The sequence below is a fragment of the Rhinatrema bivittatum genome, chromosome 15 (genome assembly GCF_901001135.1).
Source record: "Rhinatrema bivittatum chromosome 15, aRhiBiv1.1, whole genome shotgun sequence".
Taxonomy (NCBI): Eukaryota; Metazoa; Chordata; class Amphibia; order Gymnophiona; family Rhinatrematidae; genus Rhinatrema; species Rhinatrema bivittatum.
Genome location: NC_042629.1, coordinates 56,206,320 through 56,225,318, shown reverse-complemented (window position 1 = coordinate 56,225,318; position 18,999 = coordinate 56,206,320). Strand labels below are relative to the sequence as shown.

The following is an 18,999-nucleotide window of genomic DNA, read 5'->3' as shown; positions in this document are numbered from 1 at the left end:
CTTGAGCGTGTACAGAATCTGTTGTCTGTGAAATGTCATCATGTCTCCTTGACAATGTATTGTGAAGATCGTAGTGTTGCAAAATAAACATAGCAATTGGACCTTAGCCACGTTTATTTACTCCTGTGCATGGAGAAAGCCAACCCAACTTAGGGAACCGCGGCTGGAAAACTCCTCACCCCCGGTTTACGGGACGTTCTATATGCGTTTAAAGTGAGAGTCTGAAAACATGCGCTACAAAAAAAAAAAATCTCCACCGGCCAGGAATTTCCTTGGCCACGTGACGTACCAACAACGTTACGTCTTCGAACTTCGGCCGCCGCCTCTCGCGCTGGAACGTGGGAGGTCACGCCTGAAGGACACTTCCGCTTCCGTTGTGTCTACCGGAAGACAGCGAGCTGTGCTGCCTTCCGATTTTGTTTGAATTCTGCATTGGGAAGCGCTGCGCGTAGTGTAGTTTTGCCGAAATGAAGTAAGTAAATGTCCCTTGTCACAACAAAGCGGCCCAGACTAGTGCTTGTGGGAGGAGTCAAAAGTGTGACTGGGAGGGAACAGATAAAGGGGGAAAGAGCAAGCGCAGTGTTGGGGCAGGTGAAGATGTGCTGGGCAAAAGGCATATTTCTAGGCAGGCGGGGGGGGGGGGTTTGAAGCCGTGGTCAAGTGTTAAAGGAGTACTGTAAGGTCTCCTGATTAAAAGGGATTTTTAAAATACTGTATATTCTGTTTTCCTTTCAGCCCCCTAACGAAAGTAAAATTAATAAATGAGCTAAATAAAAGGGAAGCTGAATTGGGAATACAAGACAAAGTTTCCTGGCATGCTGAGTATCGAGACAGTGCTTGGATTTTTCTTGGTGAGTTTTCGTTTCAATTGTTAGTTATTTCAGAAGTGGTAAAGAAAAAAAGACTTTTATTGGTGTTGCCTTACTTGAAAGAAGCGCAAATACTTGGGGGTTTGATCAGATTAAATGTTTAGCTTTGTTTTGTTGTAGTTTTTTAAATAATTGAGTTGCAGCTTCTAGGCAGTTCTTCAGCAATCTGCCCCTGACCAGACCCAGAAGGAAAACCCCAATCTCATTACTGCTGCAGGTTGTCTTTGACCTCTGGTCTGTGAGAGAAGCTTGAAATTATGAATGCCGTCTCTCTCTCACTGGAAAACACAAACTGTTTGTCTTGGCACTTTGCTGAGCCCGGAGAGGATTTGCCTGCTTCCATGAGGGAAACAAAGCAAGTTCAGCTTTTGGCTACAAGGTATCATGGAAGGAGACTTTTCTTATGTGCCATGCTCTCCAGCGATAATGGATCTCATCTGTCAGCCAGAATGCAGGGAGGGACTGGGAGCCGTGTACTTAGTTTTATGGTGAGAGAAATCTTGGGGGCTGAGCCCCATTTACTCTTTCTCCCTGCTGTTTTTTTTTTTTAAATCATTTATTTAATATTTTCAATAACCTGTAACAGTAACAAACAGTAGCAAAGAGTCTACTCCCTGCTGTTTTAAGGACTTTGATATACATTATACAGTGAGCTAATGCATAATAAAGAAATGCTTTCCTGCTTCAGACAGCTTGGTGCCTCTTTCCCCCTCCCTGAACGGTCACTTGTCGAGCAGTGTGACATTGAGCAGATCTGGGTGTGATGACATCTTGACTGATAAATCCCCTGCTGCTGATTTGGGTGGCTTGGTTGCCATCTGTAAACTTAAGCACTTTTGCAGGCTTCAGAGGGGCTATTTAACACACACACACACACACACACATTTATATATACAGCTTGCATCGTCCTCTGTTTCTCTGTGTTTATGGAGAAAAGTGTTTATTTTACAGGAGGCCCCTGTCATAGGAGGCCCCTGTCATAGGAGGCCCCTGTCATAGGAGGCCCCTGTCATAGGAGTCCCGCAAGGTTCTTCATTATCTCCGACTCTTTTCAATATTTACCTTCTTCCTCTCTGCCAACTTCTCACCGACCTCAATCTAAAGTATTTCCTATACGCAGATGATATTCAAATCATCATCCCCATCAAAGACACATACTCTAAAACTCTTGACTTCTGGGAATCATGCCACCTGAAAATCAAACAACTACTCAACAGCCTTCACCTCATCTTAAACTCCTCCAAGACAGAAATCCTACTCATCTCTCCTGAGAACAATAGCTCTAACTCTTCTCTTCCTACCAACCTACCTACCTCACAAGTTAGAGACTTAGGAGTGATAATAGACAACCGGCTAAACTTCAAAGCACATATCAACAAAACAACCAAAGACTGTTTCTATAAACTCCATGTCCTGAAAAGGATAAGACCTCTCTTCCATGCTCAAGACTTCAGAACGATCATCCAAGCAGTCATCTTCTCAAAATTAGACTATTGCAATTCCCTATTGCTAGGTCTGCCCTCATCCTATTCCAAACCATTACAGATGGTTCAAAATTCAGCAGCCCGACTACTAACAGGCGCAAAAAAGAGAGACCACATAACTCCCATCCTGAAAGAGCTACATTGACTACCCGTATACTTCCGTATCATGTATAAAGCCATGTGTGTCATCTTCAAAACTATACATCAACGCATCTCCCTCGATCTTCAAATCCCCCTCCAAGCATACAATTCGACAAGACCTACCAGAGAAGTTTACAGAGGCGCCCTCCAAGTTCCTCCCACGAAAACGACCAGACACATTACCCTCAGAGATCGGGCCACCTCCACAGCTGGCCCTTCTCTATGGAATTCCATTCCTACAGATCTCAGACTAGAACCATGCCTCCTAACTTTTAGGAAAGGACTTAAGACTTGGTTATTCAAGCAAGCTTTCCCAGACACAATCTAATGACACAATCCAAGGACTCCCCAAAACATTCAACCATTAACAATACCATTTGTACATAGTATTTAATTAATTTAATTTGTATTTTGTCTAACCAGTTATTCTTTCCTATCTCTTCCTTCTTCTCCAAGTTCTGTGACCCTTGTTAATTGTAACTGTTTCCTTCGATCACCACAGTTTTAGTTTGATGTATTTAATGCACCCCGTTTCATGTAAACCAGCAAGATATGTCCTCATGATTGCCAGTATATAAAAACCTTAAATAAATAAATAAATAAATAAACAATGTGTCCTTCAGAGCAGATAAGCCAATCACATACACTGCCTTGTCAGAAAAGTTCATCATCCTTGCATCTGAAGGCCAAGTTTCCATTTTCTGATGTCAGAGAATCCAGTAGTTAAAATTCAAGGTTCACCCCTACAGGCCTGTAATTGGGAGGTGGCAATCTACTGCTCAGGAAAAGCCATATGATGTACAGCATAGCATTTGTAAAGATACACTTAGGGCACACATGTAGGGGAGAGTTTTCCCCAAAACGCCACTCCTATAGTAAAGCATGGTTGTGGTGTTAGCATTATGTTGTAGGATGTGAAGGCTTATGCAATCAAGACTTTGTGTTTTTTATTAATTATTTTTGGAATATTTCAATTGTTCTTTCATGCATTTCATGCATTTTGATTTTGTGGTTTCTAGACAGAATGGGAAAAATGTACAGCCGTGTACATTTACAAGGCACTGTATATAACATACTCATTTAATTCCAGGCTCCACTGCTAAGGCCATATCTTATCTGGCAGTCATGGACTGCTTGTACAATAATGCGCCTTATTCAGCTCATTCTATTTTTATTTTGTCTTCTTTGGTTCTCTAACTTATGGGTAAATGGACAGAAGGACCCCCTGGTGGATCTGGCCAAAAGAATAATATTTGCCAGTCTGGCTGGGACATAAAACATTTCTCTGGTGGCTTTGGTATTAGGGAGAACCACAGTAGCATAGCTTGATAGGGAGATGTTCAGTGGTAATGCTCTAGACACTATGGAAGCTTTACACTATCTGTGATCTACGCCCCAGTCTGCCTACAACCTGCTAATGACAACCATTTCACTATGTCAAAAATGCACAATTTTACAGAAATGTCTCATTACTTTTATCCTTATGTTTGCTGCTACTTTTGGATTAAGGTGTGTTGCCTTCATTTTGGGGCTTTACTGGCATCTTTGAATGCTGCCTTCTGTTTTCTCTCTTTATCTATTCAGATCTTCAGCCTGTCTTATGTACAGTATACCAGTATTGCCTAGGGATATGGAAGAGTTTACTTATATTTATTTTCTAATATTTCTTAGTTTCCCAATGGCAGAACATTCAGGGCAGGGTACAGTACTCCAGTAAAATACCTAAAAGTCAAAGGTAATAAAAATATTAAATAGCAGAAAATATCATAGCAAAGCCATAAGAAAAACAATAGGCATACTTTCTTAGCACATGCAGGTAACGGACATTTTACCTGACTTTCACCATGGTTCAGGTTAATTCTTACAGGGTCACAATGTACAAGAGTAAATTTTGTTCTTGATTATCCAAGATGCTTATGCATCCAGTAATTCAGGCAGAGATCTATATAGTATTGGATCATCTTTAACTTTAAAATGGGAGGGTGTAAGTCTTCATGTTTGATTTGGTAACTCTACTTTTCTGGAGAATCCAGTTTTGGCAGATCATGTTAGGGCAACTGTGAAATACTTTAACAATTCATATGAAATTTTGCCTGCTATTACATGGGATACTTTTAAAGTAACTCTTAAAGGAGTAATAATAAACTTTAATGCTGGAAAGAATAGGTTAGGGAAGCAGGAACAGCATACTTTGGGATGTGACATCACACTTATAAAGAACTAATTCATCAACAGGAAAGAACACCTTGTTGCAACTTGAGAAGCTGAAATACTTTTGAAATATAGAATGTGCATTGTTTAAGATGTTAACCCTCAAATTAAGCAGTCATGAAAAAGTTAAACTACACGGTGAATCACTGTTTTTTATTTACTCAGCAGTTTCCTCCTGCTTCCTTGGGCTTCCAGCTCAATCAGAACCAGGGATATTTTTCCCCTATTTCATATCCCTTCATCTTACTTTAATTCCAGTTGTTGTAACAACAATCTTTGATCTACAGCCATGCATCAGGACTCCATCTGGGAGCTGTGTACTCACGGCACCTAAATCTGACCACTGGGTGTCACTGATGAATAGTGATTATAATTTCCTTCCCCAAGGGCTGGGAACACTGCCTCTGCAGCATCCCCAGCCCTGGTTTATCTAGGGAAATCAAACCCATATCTCTCTGCATGGCCGTGCACAGCACTGCCACTGAGTCACCAGGCTAGTCTTGGGCAGTCAGTTTCTTTAGAGTCCTTATTCCACAGATAATTCCAGGGTATTTTGTAGTATCTAAGCACAGAATTACAAAAGATGAAGGTTTTTTGGCTGCGCTGATTTCATTAGATGCTGAAGAGACTTTAGAGTGGAGTGGGAATATTTATTTCAGATTTTAGTTTTTGGAAAATCCTTTGTGCAAATGATATGCACTACATTGGGCCTTGAGAGCAATATTTTTTGTGACTGTTCTTTCAGATTCTTTAATTCTGTGTAAAAGTACTAGATAGTTATGTCCTTAATATTTGTTTAATCTAGCCCTAGAACCTTTAGCAGTTGCTATTTCTCTCTCTTTCTCCCCCCACCCCCCTCTCCTTTCCATGGAGTGTTGCTTGCCTAGCACTTCCCCTCCAGAATACAGGCAAATATGGAGCAAGTAATACAGGTCTTGGCTACCGGGTAGCAACAGTTGCAAATGCTTTGCAGGTCCAGATCGACCAGCAGCACCCGCTATGGGATCAAGTGTCTCAGCAGAACACCATACTGACTCAAGTAGCACTGGCAGTGCAAACAGCGGTGACTAAAACCACCTTCCTTGGCTACGGCCTTACTGACGATGACTCCCAGAGAGGACTGTTAAGCTGCTTTCCAGACCACGAACCCCAATGGCACAGCCAAGGTACCTGGAAGTTAAAACCACCATTCTTTAGTGATCTGGGCTCACCCCAAGACCTATCAACAAAGCTTCTGGTCCAGCTTCTTTGCAGCCTGGGGAGAATCCAAGAAACATTTTCCATCGACTTTGATGTCGCCCGAAAGTGGCTCCACCCAGAGGGGAAAACTGGTGAGGAGGTCACCTAGACAATTCTCTTGCAGCAATTCCTAGGTGGCCTCAGAAGACCCATGAGGCAGTGGGTCTACCAACAACTGAATCTGACACTGGAAAAGGCCTTAGAAGTGACAGAGGCCTACTACCAGCCTCACTCTATGCCAGAAACAACCGGGAAGGGCCTAGAGGCCAGCAAGATCCTAAGACTCAAGAGGCTTCAGCTGCCAGAAGAGCCAGTCCAAACGCAAATTGTAATACCAGTGCCTAACTCGGGGAGTCATTCCCTCCCCCCCCCCCCCCAATGTTCCACTGGTGGAGAAAGCAGCCATTTTGCCCAGGACTGCCCACAACATGAAGAAGCTATGGAGATTAATGCAGTTACACCACACTATTGTCATTTTGCGGACATTCCCTAGCAAGAGACCAGCACTTTTCTTATTTCTGTAGAAATAGATGGCACTTCAATACAGGCCCTGAGAGATTCAGGAAGCATGAGGACCTTCAATTGACGTGAGTTAGTGAAACAGGTCCAAATTAATTATGAGCATGTGGTACTCTTGACAACCACAGGCAATATCCAGCTTGCCAAATGGAGTTAGACACCCGGAGGCCAAGATAAACTAGAAGTAGGAGTTCTGTCATGGATCCCCTATCCTAATTAGACAGACTGTCTGAACTTTAACAGACTCTGGACCCTGCTCACGATGGAGACACCCAACATCAATGATTAGCATTCCTCGAACTCTTCCCCATAGAGAGATGGACTTGTTTTCTAAAGTCCCAAAAATGCCAAAGTCCCGGAGACAATAGAGACAGGACAAGTATAGTTTTTGCAACTGAATAAGAGACCGAGGAGGCAGCTACTTCAGAGTCATAGGAAGGTTTGCCAGCCAGCTCAAATCTCATGCCTGACCCTTTAACTGGGTAACTGTGGGTAAACCAGGCCCAGAGGGAAGATGAGTCTTTTAAGTGGGCTAGGGAGCACCTATAGTCGGTAAGATGGTTCCAGGAGCTCCAGATACTGTGCCGGATTCTCTGTATTTCATAATGAAAAGAGACTTGCTATGGAGGGAGAACTGATAGAACGACTCTTAGTCCCCAAGGCCTGTTGCTGGAAATCCATGCAGTTAGTGCATAGTCACCTACTAAGGGGGTTATCTGGGCGAGGAAAAACACCAAGAGAATTTTGGCCCAATTCTGTTGGCCAGGGATATATAAACATGGTCAGTGGTATTGCCAGTGCTGCACCTCTCATTCTCATGCCCATAATTGAAACCCCTTTAGAAAGGGTGGGCTATGGACCTTGTGGGGCCATTAATAAGAACCACTAGAGGAAATGATTCTGGATTAGGTCTCGAGATACTCTGAGGCCCTAGCATTGAAAAATTGGCAACTGCCTTCATGGAAATTTTCTCTCGGGTAGGGCTACCCAAAGAGATCCTGACTAACCAAGGAACCCCGATTTTTGTCTCGTAAGTAATGAAGCAATTCTGCAGCCTGCTTAAGGAGAAACTTTAAGCACGTCCGTGTACAATCCACAGACTGATAGCCTGGTGGAACATTTCAATAGAACAATTAAGCAAATGTTGTGGACGTTCATAGATGAAGATGGCAAAAATGGGGACTTGCTACTACTCTGTGAATCTTTGTAGTTAATTTATAAAATGTATCTTCTGATATTAAGCATTGTTGTTCAAAGAACCATGACTAACCTAATTCGATTGAGATTGTTGTTGATCATAATCACTTTATAAGCATTACAACTTTTTTTTTTTTAGGAGGGTTACCATATGAATTAACAGAAGGAGATATTATTTGTGTGTTTTCACAGTAAGTTAAACATTATTATTGAATTTAATATACCATCTGTAAAGCAATGTATTCAAGCTACTTACAACAAATAAGAACATATAATCAGTCAAAATATGTAAAGATAAAATATTAATATACAATGGTGAAAGTGTCATGAGACACAAGGTCTGCCACAAAACTTGTTAGCACTCATAGATCTGAGTATACAGCTATGTTTTTACTTTTCTGAACTTCATAACATTCAGTTCTGTATATCGAAAGGTAAGGCGTTGCAGAGGAGTGGAGCTAGATATCTAGTGACATCTAGCCTGACTTTAAGGTAATTAACTGTAGTTGTTAAAACTCCAGTGTGTTTATTTTGTGTTAAGTTTACCTGCTCACAGGATGCCGCAATCATGCTGATGCTGGGCTTCCTCTAGGCACATGTCTAGCTTTAAAGGCTCCATGGCGAGAGCCTCTTCAGCCAGTGCCGGGAGATAACGTCGCACAGCTGGGTATTTAAACCCCAGCCTTGCAACAGACTGATGCCTTGGCAGCTGATCACCTGCAATCCCTGCAGAGTGAGTTACTGCTTCCTACATTCCTGATCCAGCCTGCATCTTCTCTCCTAGCCCAGCCTGCCTCATCCTTCCTGCCCTGTGGTCTTCATTCTTCCCAGTGTTTTCCACACCTGCCCTTGAACTGACTACCAGATTCAACCATAGCCTGAACTTTGACTATCCTTGCCAACTGCCTGCCATTGACCTTGGCCTGGACCTTGACCACCCATCAGCCTTTGGCCCTAGCCATGATAGGGACCTATGCTATTACCAACTCCCACGAGACTCACGCCTAAGTCCTGCTGGCCCCTGAAATCCGAGGGCTCAACCCAAGGGAAAAGGGGCTGCTATAGGTGAAGCTCCAGATCAGTCTCTGCCCAGCCTAGACCTGACAGCTGTCAGGGAGGACCTACAGGGCCTTCCCTGTAGGTTGAGCAAACCTCCTCATAGAAACAAGGGTCCACAAACCTTACACTTTATACACTGATTCCCAGCAGAAGTGTTTGACATTACTCTAATCTTCTCACCTAGGCACCTGTAGAATAAGCACCGCTCAAAGGACAGGCACACAAAAAATGCTTAACTTGGACGCACAAGGAAGTGTGAGCCTGGACGCACAGCTAGACGCACACGCCGAACCGACAGTCCTGTAAAGGGCAGCCTAAGAAGCGTGTGAAAAGCTGTTGAGGCCTACCTCCCCGTGGGGTTAAGAGAGAGCATGTGTGTGTGTGCAAGAGAGCTGGGTGTGATTAAGAGCAAGTGTGTAAGAGGAGAAAGTTTGCAAATACAATGTATCCTCCTCTCTGCCTGCTAATTCCTGACAATCTCAGGGCTCTTGAAAATCAAAAGTTGCAGGTAGGGAGAACAGAGGACTTATTAATCTTTATTAATTTAATGATTGGGTCTTTTTGTCTATTTTTGTTCTTAATTATTGGATGTTCTATACATCAGCTGTTTTGATGCAATTTGTTTTTATTTGTATGGCTTTACTACTATTGATCTTTTATTTATTTATTTTATTTATTTAATGAGTTTTATATACCGTCATTCGGAAACGTCAAAATAACACCATCATAATGGTTTACAGAATAAGGTTACAGGGATAAGGGGGGGTTAAACAAGGGTTGCAAAGTACAAACTGTTAAGCATAGGGGATAACGTGTGTAAGGAAATGCTTTTGTTTTTCTATTGTTGCACTGCATACAGAGTCTGGCTTTTTGCAGTTTCCGGTTCAGTTTTTGTGTGGCCGTGCTATTTATGGTCTCTCTATTCTGTGTTAGGTGAGGGTTTGTTATATTCTGCACATGTGACTAAGATGTAGGTTCTGTGTAGGGATTTTTAGCAGCCAGTCTTGTTCTGTTTTCCTAATAGGAGGTGTATTGGTGTGTTAGGGACTGATGTAATATTTGCAGTGTTGCATTTTCACAAGGGGGGTTGTTAACTGAGTGCTGGTGGTTAGTGCTTTTCTGGTATGGGAGATTAACTGCTTATGTAATTCCTGTTCAGAGAGAGTACTCATCTTTTGTATCACTCTTAATAAAATACCTAGGCTTTTTTTTTTTTCTTTGTAGCATGTGTGTTGCCTGTCAGCTGTCGTGCTAGGAAAAAGGTTGAGAACTACTATCTTAGAGAAATAACCATGAACTCTCCCTTTTGAAGGCTGCCTCCGCATCCCCAGCCAACCCAAGAAGCAGAAGACCCAGCTTTGAGATCAAACTGGGGACTTTCCTCCCGGCAGTGCATAGCACTGCCACTGAGCACTGGACTGGCTCAGCATAGCACTTACTGTCTTAAATGAATTTTGCAATTAGAAAAGTGGCTTGGAAATGCTGACTGAGTAGTCAGGAGAGTAAAGGTTTTGCATTTTGGGGCCCTAGAACTTGTTCACAAATTTCAAACCCTATGATTACAAAAGATGCTCAAGTTATAACTTCCTGATTTTTATAGAATTGCTTATGTTTATAATCTAATCTTTTGGTAATAGGTATGGAGAAATTGTGAACATTAACCTGGTGCGAGATAAGAAGTCAGGAAAATCCAAGGGATTCTGCTTTCTTTGTTATGAAGATCAGAGAAGCACTATTCTAGCTGTGGACAATTTCAATGGGATCAAGGTTGGTACCTATAAAAATAACTTTCCAGCTCTAGGCCTAAGACCCCTCAGAATATATCAAGCATTTGTTCTAACTATAGAAAAGTGTGTAAAATGTGTATCTGCCAAAGTCCACGAAAGAGTCCCGGAAGTGGAACCATATGTTAGTTCACCCTAATAATGGGAAAAAGTATTGCCTAAATAAATGGCCATCATATTTAAAATATTCATAGAATGTGCGATTCAGGGCACCTGAATCGCATGTTCAATTGATACAGGGCTAGAGAACCTTTCATTTTGACCAGCTTTATGTGGACCATTACACGCCGTCTCCTCTAGGCCACCAACTTGACCCTCACTTGCAGACTTCTCATTTTCTTCACAAGTCTCCCATGTGGAGAAATCCTGTGTGAAATCCAAGAAGATTGCATCAAGCATTCTTCCTCAATCCAATTCTCTAGTCACCCAATCAAAACAATCAGTCAGATTTGTCTGACAGGACTTTCCTCTGGTGAATCCATGCTGCCTTGGATCCAGCAAGCCACCTGATAATAGATGGGTCACTGTCCTTTCCTTCAGCAGCGTCTCCATTACTTTTCCCACCACTGAGGTGAGGCTAACAGGCCTGTAGTTTCCAGCCTCCTCTCCGCTACCATCCTTCTGAAGAGGGACCACACCTGCACGTCTCCAATTTCATGGCCCCGATCCCATTTCCAGGATCCTGGGGGCCAGTACTGAGGAATAAACTTCCAAAAGGCATTAGGAAGGAAAATGTATTAAAAACCTCTGGAAAGAAATTGAAGACCACCTTATTTAAGGAGGTTTTCAAAATGCTATTGTGATTGCAAATGATGGATTTTTATACCGTTTGATGGAGAAACTGCAATGATTTAAATGGAGCAGCCTTGGAGGGAATGGGGAAAGCCATCGGGGCTCCCCTAGGGCTAGGTGTGCACCCCCTTGCGCGCGCCGACCCTGGATTTAATAACATGCGCGCGGCAGTGCGCCGGGTAGCGCGCACAAATGTACCCCGTGCACGCTCGTTTAAAAATCTGCCCCATTATGTTCTCATGCTGATTTATTTCAATAATGAAGATCTATTTGCTATAAGGGTGATTTACCACCTGCTTGTTTTTATGCAGATAAAGGGAAGAACAATTCGTGTGGATCATGTAGCCAATTATCGGCCCCCTAAGGACTCTGAAGATATTGATGACATAACAAGGAGCTTACATGAAAGAGGCTGTGGTGTTAAAAGTCCCCCACCCTCTTCATCCGAATCCTCCGACGAAGAGAAGCTTGAGACACCAAGAAAGAAGCATAAGAAAGGTGATTGTGTCACTTGCATCTTGTATCCCACAGTAGAGCTAGGGCTCCAGTCTTTCTTTTAATTGGCTCTGAATTTGGTATAGTTTGTATTTGATTTCCTGGTTGCAGTAGCTTCTCAGGTACTGTAAAACAGTGGTTCTCAACCTTTTTTCTGTCAGGACACACCTGGGAGATGATGCTTACATGCGTGACACACTGAACATGTGACCATCATGAGACTTAATGTAAGCACATGCTCTGCATGCACAGGAGTCCCCCGCTCCCTAACAGTGGGTGCAGAGCAGAACTCAGACATTTCCCTGTACAACTCGCCATACAAAAAAAGATATTCTGATGTCCTCTCAATAACAGCATCACAAACTCCCTCTATAACCAGGTACACTGTAAAATAATACAAACCAACCCCACTCTGTACATGTCTATCAAACCCGCCAGATCTCAGCAGCACTAACTCCAAGAAATGGAACAGCAATAGCCCTCCCCATGAAAAGGCAGCAGTTCAGCACCAGTGCAATATCATATTGAGAAAATACACCAAACAAGGCTGATACAAACCTCTAGTAAAGTAGCTCATCTCAGTCACATACACACAGCACGGACGGACCTGCCTTCACCTAATATAGAATAAAAGACCACAAACTACAAATGTGGAATCAAAACTTGGAATGGAAACCCCAAGACCTCCTTCTGCATGCAGTGCAAAACTGGAGACTAGAAACAAAATTATATTTCCTCCTATACTAAACAAAGTTCAAAGAGAGAACTACTGCATATTCTCAAAACTGACATAGTATGGCCCTTGTATCCAGTCACTCCCCTCCATGCCCCCCATCACCCCTCATTTCTCCCAACTACTCAATCATCCCTTCACATGCTCATATCCCTGTCCAACATTCCCGACACCCCCACCCCACATCCTCTTCCCCGTGCTCCCTCTCTCCCCTGCTCAACTCTTTCTGCCTCTCTCCTTCCCTACCCAAAATACCTCTGGCCACCTCTTTCCTACCCCTTCCTGCTAAGCATCCCCCGCTCCCCTCTCCCTCAACCCAGCCACCCCACACCTCCATCTCTCTTCCCTGCCCAGCAGCCCCCAACCTCCTTTCCCCCTCCTCCTGGCTCCGAGCCTGCAGAAAAGACTTGTCCAATCCAGAGCTGTCTCCTTTATCAGCAGCAGATGAGGGCAAGAAGCATTGAGGAGAGGAAGATGAGGCAGCAGCAGCAGCTTTCACATCCAGGCCCCATGGGCATCAGCAGCCTCACTGCCAGGCCAGGCAGGGGAAGATCAAGTTGGTGTCCTGCCGGGCCCACATGAACAGGAGTTGGTGATATCGCACTCTAATCTGGGGGAAGGAGGAAGGGAACAGCCTCCCACTGGCCAGGAAGAGGAGAAGGAAGAAGGAAGCAAGAGCAGCTTCCTGTCCTATCCAATAAAAGAGAAATCAGCCAGCTCTTGCTCAGTCTTCTGCTGGCTCTGGGACTCATCTGTTGAGAATCATTGCTGTAAAACATAACAGGGGCTCCTTAACATGGTACTTTGATCCTCATTTTATTGCTCTTTTTGGCTAATTATTTGATGCTATATCTTTAATACCAAATCATTCTAATCTTTCCAACAGCACATGGTCCACCACATTGAGGGGCGGATTTTAAGAGCCCTGCTCGCCGGTGAGCCTATTTTACATAGGCCTACCGGCGCGCGCAGAGCCCCAGGACTTGCGTAAGTCCCGGGGTTTTCTGAGGGGGTGTGTCGGGGGCGGGCCCGAACTGCGGGGCGTGTTGGGAGCGTTCTGGGGGCGGGCACGGGGGCGTGGCTATGGTCCGGGGGCGTGGCCGCGCCCTCCGGACCCGCCCCCAGGTTGCGTCCCGGCGCGCTAGCGGCCCGCTGGCGCGCGGGGATTTACGTCTCCCTCCGGGAGGCGTAAATCCCCCGACAAAGGTAAGGGGGGGGGGTTTAGACAGGGCCGGGCGGGGGGGTTAGGTAGGGGAAGCGAGGGCAAAAGAAAGTTCCCTCCGAGGCCGTTCCGATTTCGGAGCGGCCTCGGAGGGAACGGGGGTAGGCTGCGTGGCTCGGCACGCGCCGGCTATACGGAATTGATAGCCTTGCACGCGCCGATCCAGGATTTTAGTAGATACGCGCGGCTACGCGCGTATCTACTAAAATCCCGCGTACTTTTGCTGGCGCCTGATGCAATCAATCAGAGCTCCCAATCCGTTTCTGACCCCTGCCATGCCCACCCTTCCCACCTTGGATATTTGCACTCAAGATGCACGAGACTGCACTTTTTTTGCACTGAACCTTAACTGTCAAGCGCTCAACTACCCCTTCCTAGATCACGTCTCATTCTGTCTTCTTCCTTAAGGGCATCCGGTGTGTTGCAGACTTGTTGTTGTCAGCAAACTTTGCAAAATGTTCTTTCTAATATATTACTACTTAATATTGCTTTCGAAAATATTGAACAGAACCTGCATTAGGACAGATCCCTGAGGCAAGCAACTGAAAACCTTTGTTCCCAGTAAATTTCATTTCTCACCATTCCTTGGTTATCACGCAACTAGTTTTTAATCTAACTCTCTGCTTTGGGGCCCACACTGAAGCTGCTCAGATCATTATTTATGAGCCTGCTATGTGTGAGTATCGACAGCTTTACTGAAATCAAAGTTAACCACTTCTAGCACGTATTGTTGATCAGGGCTGGTTTTACATCTGCAGCAGACTGACTCCTATAAAAGAGCTCATCTGAGCAATTGAAATTGTATTATTTTTCTCTATATAAAAGTATGGACACTGCCACTTTTCATTGGGTCTTAACTCTCCAAATCTGACATTTTTTTTTAGACTTTATGAAAGATTTTGATTTTGAAAGCATTTATCCCAAATCTTCATTTTTGGTTTTTTTTTAATTTGTGAATTTTTGCACCTATATATTTTTTCTTAAAGAAATCATTCAGATAGAGCAGAGTAAAATGAAATTTGGAAATAAGAACAGTAGAAGGATAATGAAGCATATTTACTCATAGGGAAATTCTGTTGCCAAAATATTTAAAATTCTGCGTATTTTGTATCTGAATAACTCAGTTATCTATTACTGTTTTTCAATACTGAAAATTTGAAATATAGTACGGAAAAAGTTATTCCGGCACACAGTATCCTTCGGAAATACAGCAGTGCTTCATAATAAGGTAGTGGAGCCCACACAAAGTTGCTGCCTCCCTCCCTGCATGGCCCAAAGCCATCTCCCACACAGACTGCTGCTGCTTCCTCAACCCACTGTCCTTGGGTTGTAACTCCAGCTTGGCAGTTGGCCCAATTCTACCTAGAAGGGGGCGTTCTGGGTCAAGCCTGCATTGTGCAGAATTCCCTTAGGAGTAGTATTTTAGGTTATATGTGTTTTGGTGTGCAGCGACAGTCATAAAAGCAAATGGGATGGTGGGTAGGAGGGAGGGGTTGATAATTCTGAGAAATTTGTGAATTTTTTTACAATTTCGGGACTTTTGAAACTTGCACATTAAGGTCAGCTACGTTTAGCTGTTTACTTGTCAAGGCACATGTTGCTCTTGTCCGTACACGGTTGTATCTCTTTTTCTACATTCACAATAAAATGTTATTTATAAAAAAAAAAAAGCAAATAGGATATTAGGAATTATTAGGATAGAAATGGAAAATAAAAACAGAAAATATCCTAATGCCTTTCTATTGGTTGATGGTGCGACAGCATCTTGAGTAATCTGTGCAGTTCTGGTCGCCTCATCCCAAACAAGATAGAGCAGATCTAGAAAAACGTACAGAGAAGTGCGACCAAAATCATAGAGGATGGCTTCCCTGTGAGGAAAGACTAGGGTAGGGTAGGGCTCTTCAGCTTGGAGAGGAGATTATGATAGAGGTCTATAAAATCATGAGTGGAGTGAAATGGTAAATGGGGAACAGTTGCCTGAGGGGATGGCCCATGAGGCTAATAATTAGGTCATTTAAAACAAATTGGAGAAAATGTTTTCACTTGGCACACAAACTCTGGGATTTGTTGCCAGAGAAGGTGGTGAAAGCTGTTAGTGTAACTGGGTTTAAAATGAGTTTAGACAAGTGCCTGGAGGAAAAGTCCTTAAACTATTAGCCACGTAGACGTGGGAAAGCCGCGGTTTATGAACAGGAAGGATCCTACAGGTTACTTGTGATCTAGAAGGGCCACTGTCTGAAACAAAATGGTGGCTTGATGGACCTTTTAGTCTGACCCAGGATGGAATTTGTTCTTAAGTAATGGGGATTGAATTTATATATTTTTAGCCTGCCTTTTCAAATAATGTGCAAGCATTATTGATTCAGATACAATAAATCTGTCCCAAAAATCTTACTATCTACGTGAGTACCTGCAGCAATGGGAGCTAAGGTGACTTGCTCAAGGTCAGTGTCAGTGGGAGGAGTAGGATTTGAATCCTGGATCTTAACACGTTTCGGTAATATAACACTGAACGTAAATAAATGTGGCATAACTATCATACAGACATCACAATAACAAACATGTCACAGTACAATTTATTTGTATTTTTATTAACAATCTTATATTTTTTGTGTGTGTGTGTATATGTATATGTATATATACACACACACGACCCAATTAAAATAAAGATTATTAAAAAAATCCAAAAACCACTGGAAGTAAACTGTTTGTTGTGGTGTCTTAAGACATTTGTCCAATCACAAGGGTGGAAAAGCAGGTTATAGGAGTGATGGAGCATCGCTGACTAACTAGTATCTTAACAGTCTAATTCAGGTACATAGATTGTTACTGGTACTGTCGCATGAATATATGGAATGTTATGGCATTGGCCAATAAGATTGGAAGATGCAATCCAGGAGTGTACTGCAATTGTAAGCTTCATTGAGCTGGGTCCTGTTTAGTATTTCAAATGTGCTCATGTTTTGTTTCAGATAAAAAGGAGAGAAAGAAGAAAAAGAAAGAAAAGAGAAAACTGAAACATGAGAAGCTGGCGCCTGCGGATCAGCTAATTTCAGATTCACAAGGGTGTGACTTAACACACAAGCCTAGGATTAAAGAGGAAAAAGATGATGGTGGTTACGATAAGTACGCCACGAGAAGTCAAGAGGCCCCGAGTGTGCCCAGCAACTTGCAGAAGGCAGGAGGAAACTGGAATGGAAATAAACACTCAGAAAGGAAAGATGTTCGAAGCTCTCATAGAGGAGACAGTACTGAAAGAGGATCCAGGAAAGAAAGTGAGAGAGACCTTCAGAGGGATGATAGGTGGAAGGACCAAAGAGAGCATCAAAAATACGACAGGTGGAAGGATCAGAGACATGACCAAGGGCCATCTGATGGCTGGATAGAGGAAGACCGAAAGAACATCAGCAGCGGCTACAGAGAGGATGAGAGGAGCAGAAAGTTGCAAAAAATCAAGGAGTCGCAGAGGGAGAAATATGAAAAATCCAATACACACTCTAGTAGACAAGGGGAACATTCCTTCTCATCAAAGAATCAGAGTTCCATTAATAATAGAGATAAATCTGAGCTAGATCGTAAAGATCGCCACTACTGAGACCATCATCGGTGAGGTTCTGAGTACATACGCTGCTACATGGGGAATTGTACAGTTCCTATGTAATAATGGTATGGTAGTGTTACAGTAACATGGCCATGGATAATCCCACATCTGTGCATGTACACAGTAGTCATAGGCCTGTGGATACTCCTATGCATTCTTACATATAAGAGCTAGACCACATGCAGATTTCTGTCAACAATAACACACGTGTGAGTACTGCTTGTACTAAATACTCCCAAAGTGTGTGGTGTGTTTGTTTTGCCTTTTTGAGAAGGATATTCAAATTATATAGAGTTGCTTTCTTTTCATTTTTTGCTGATTACTGAGCTTTTTACTTTTTTTCTGGTTTTTATTTTTTTTATTTAAGATTGTATTGTGGTTTTTCAAAAGCATTGAAATACATAAGTAAAATAACCTGGTACATACTGTCAACCTCCATGGTATCATTTTAATCCAATTATAAATGCAATAATAATAGTTACAATTACAAGGCTCTATGTCCCCCCCCCCCCCCCCCCATGGGGAGATGAGTTGATAACTTAATATAAGCGTGGAAGTACTTACAACACCTGAATAAGTGAGCATATTATTGCATAATAGAGCTTCCCACCAGCCCTTTATTCACATACCTAATAATGGTACCATCTAGAGCATAGTTCGTCCATTATATAATCCAAATAACCTCATTACGATGCTAGGGGTTTCCACATCCTGTGAAAGGAAGCCACCCGGTTATATTTGACCGCAGTGAGAGATTCTAATCTGCGATAACCCTTCAGGCGAGCCTCTACCTCAGGCAGTATGGGGATTGTGTCTGATTTCCAGCGCTGTGCTACCGCTGATCTAGAGGCGGAAAAGACATATCTACAGGGTTTCTGCTGAAAACGATCCAGCTCTTTCATGGGGACGTTCAGCAGGACAACTTGGATGTCCATGGGCACAGGGATATTCAAACATTTGCTCAGGCAATCTAATATCGACTGCCAGAAAGGAGTTATCTTTGGACACTGCCACCATATATGTATCTACGAGCCCACTTGCTGACACTCCTGCCAACACATGGGGGAGATTGATCGGTATATTTTGTGCAGCTTCTCGGGAGCTCGATGCCATCTGTGAATCATCTTAAAGCTATTTTCCTGCAGTCTGGCCGAGATGGAGCTTTGACTAGTGGCCCTATATATCTTCTCCCACACTTTTGGGGAAAGGGAGCATCCCAAGTCCTCTTCCCATTTGGTAACATGACTAGCAGGAAATGGCCCCGGTGAGTTAAGCAAATTGTATAGTTTAGTTCCCTGTACGTACCCGGATCAGTCTAGACCCTGGGTTATGCCTCCCTTCCAGCAGATGGAGACAGAGAAAAACTTGAAAGGCACCCTGCATAACCTGGTGTGCCACCTTTATCCCTTCAGTATTTCTCTGTCTCCAGCAGATGGAGGTGGTGCAAACCCTGCAGTCTTGCCCTGTTTCTGGGGTTGGGCTATCCCTTAAAATTTAACTAAAAGCGAGATAGCTTAGAGTTTGAATCAAGCAACTTAAAAAAAACAAACTGAAGAGGCTCTGCTACAGAAGGCAGTGTACTCCCCTATCCTCCCAGAGGGTTGTTAGATCCTGCGGGGTCATCTTCTCTGGTAGCAGGTGATAGGAGCTGGG

At 43.3% G+C, this 18,999-nt stretch overlaps 1 protein-coding gene across 1 annotated transcript; it reads left to right on the top strand.

The window, feature by feature from the left end:
- Window positions 1–318: 318 nt before the first annotated feature.
- RBMX2 (RNA binding motif protein X-linked 2) lies at window positions 319–17,778 on the top strand. The gene is made up of 6 exons (XM_029578810.1): window positions 319–472; window positions 736–851; window positions 7,800–7,851; window positions 10,357–10,486; window positions 11,607–11,793; window positions 16,718–17,778. Exons 1-6 carry the CDS (start codon window positions 468–470, stop codon window positions 17,338–17,340), a joined length of 1,113 nt encoding a protein of 370 aa, XP_029434670.1. The 5' UTR covers window positions 319–467; the 3' UTR covers window positions 17,341–17,778.
- The last annotated feature ends 1,221 nt before the right edge of the window (window positions 17,779–18,999 follow it).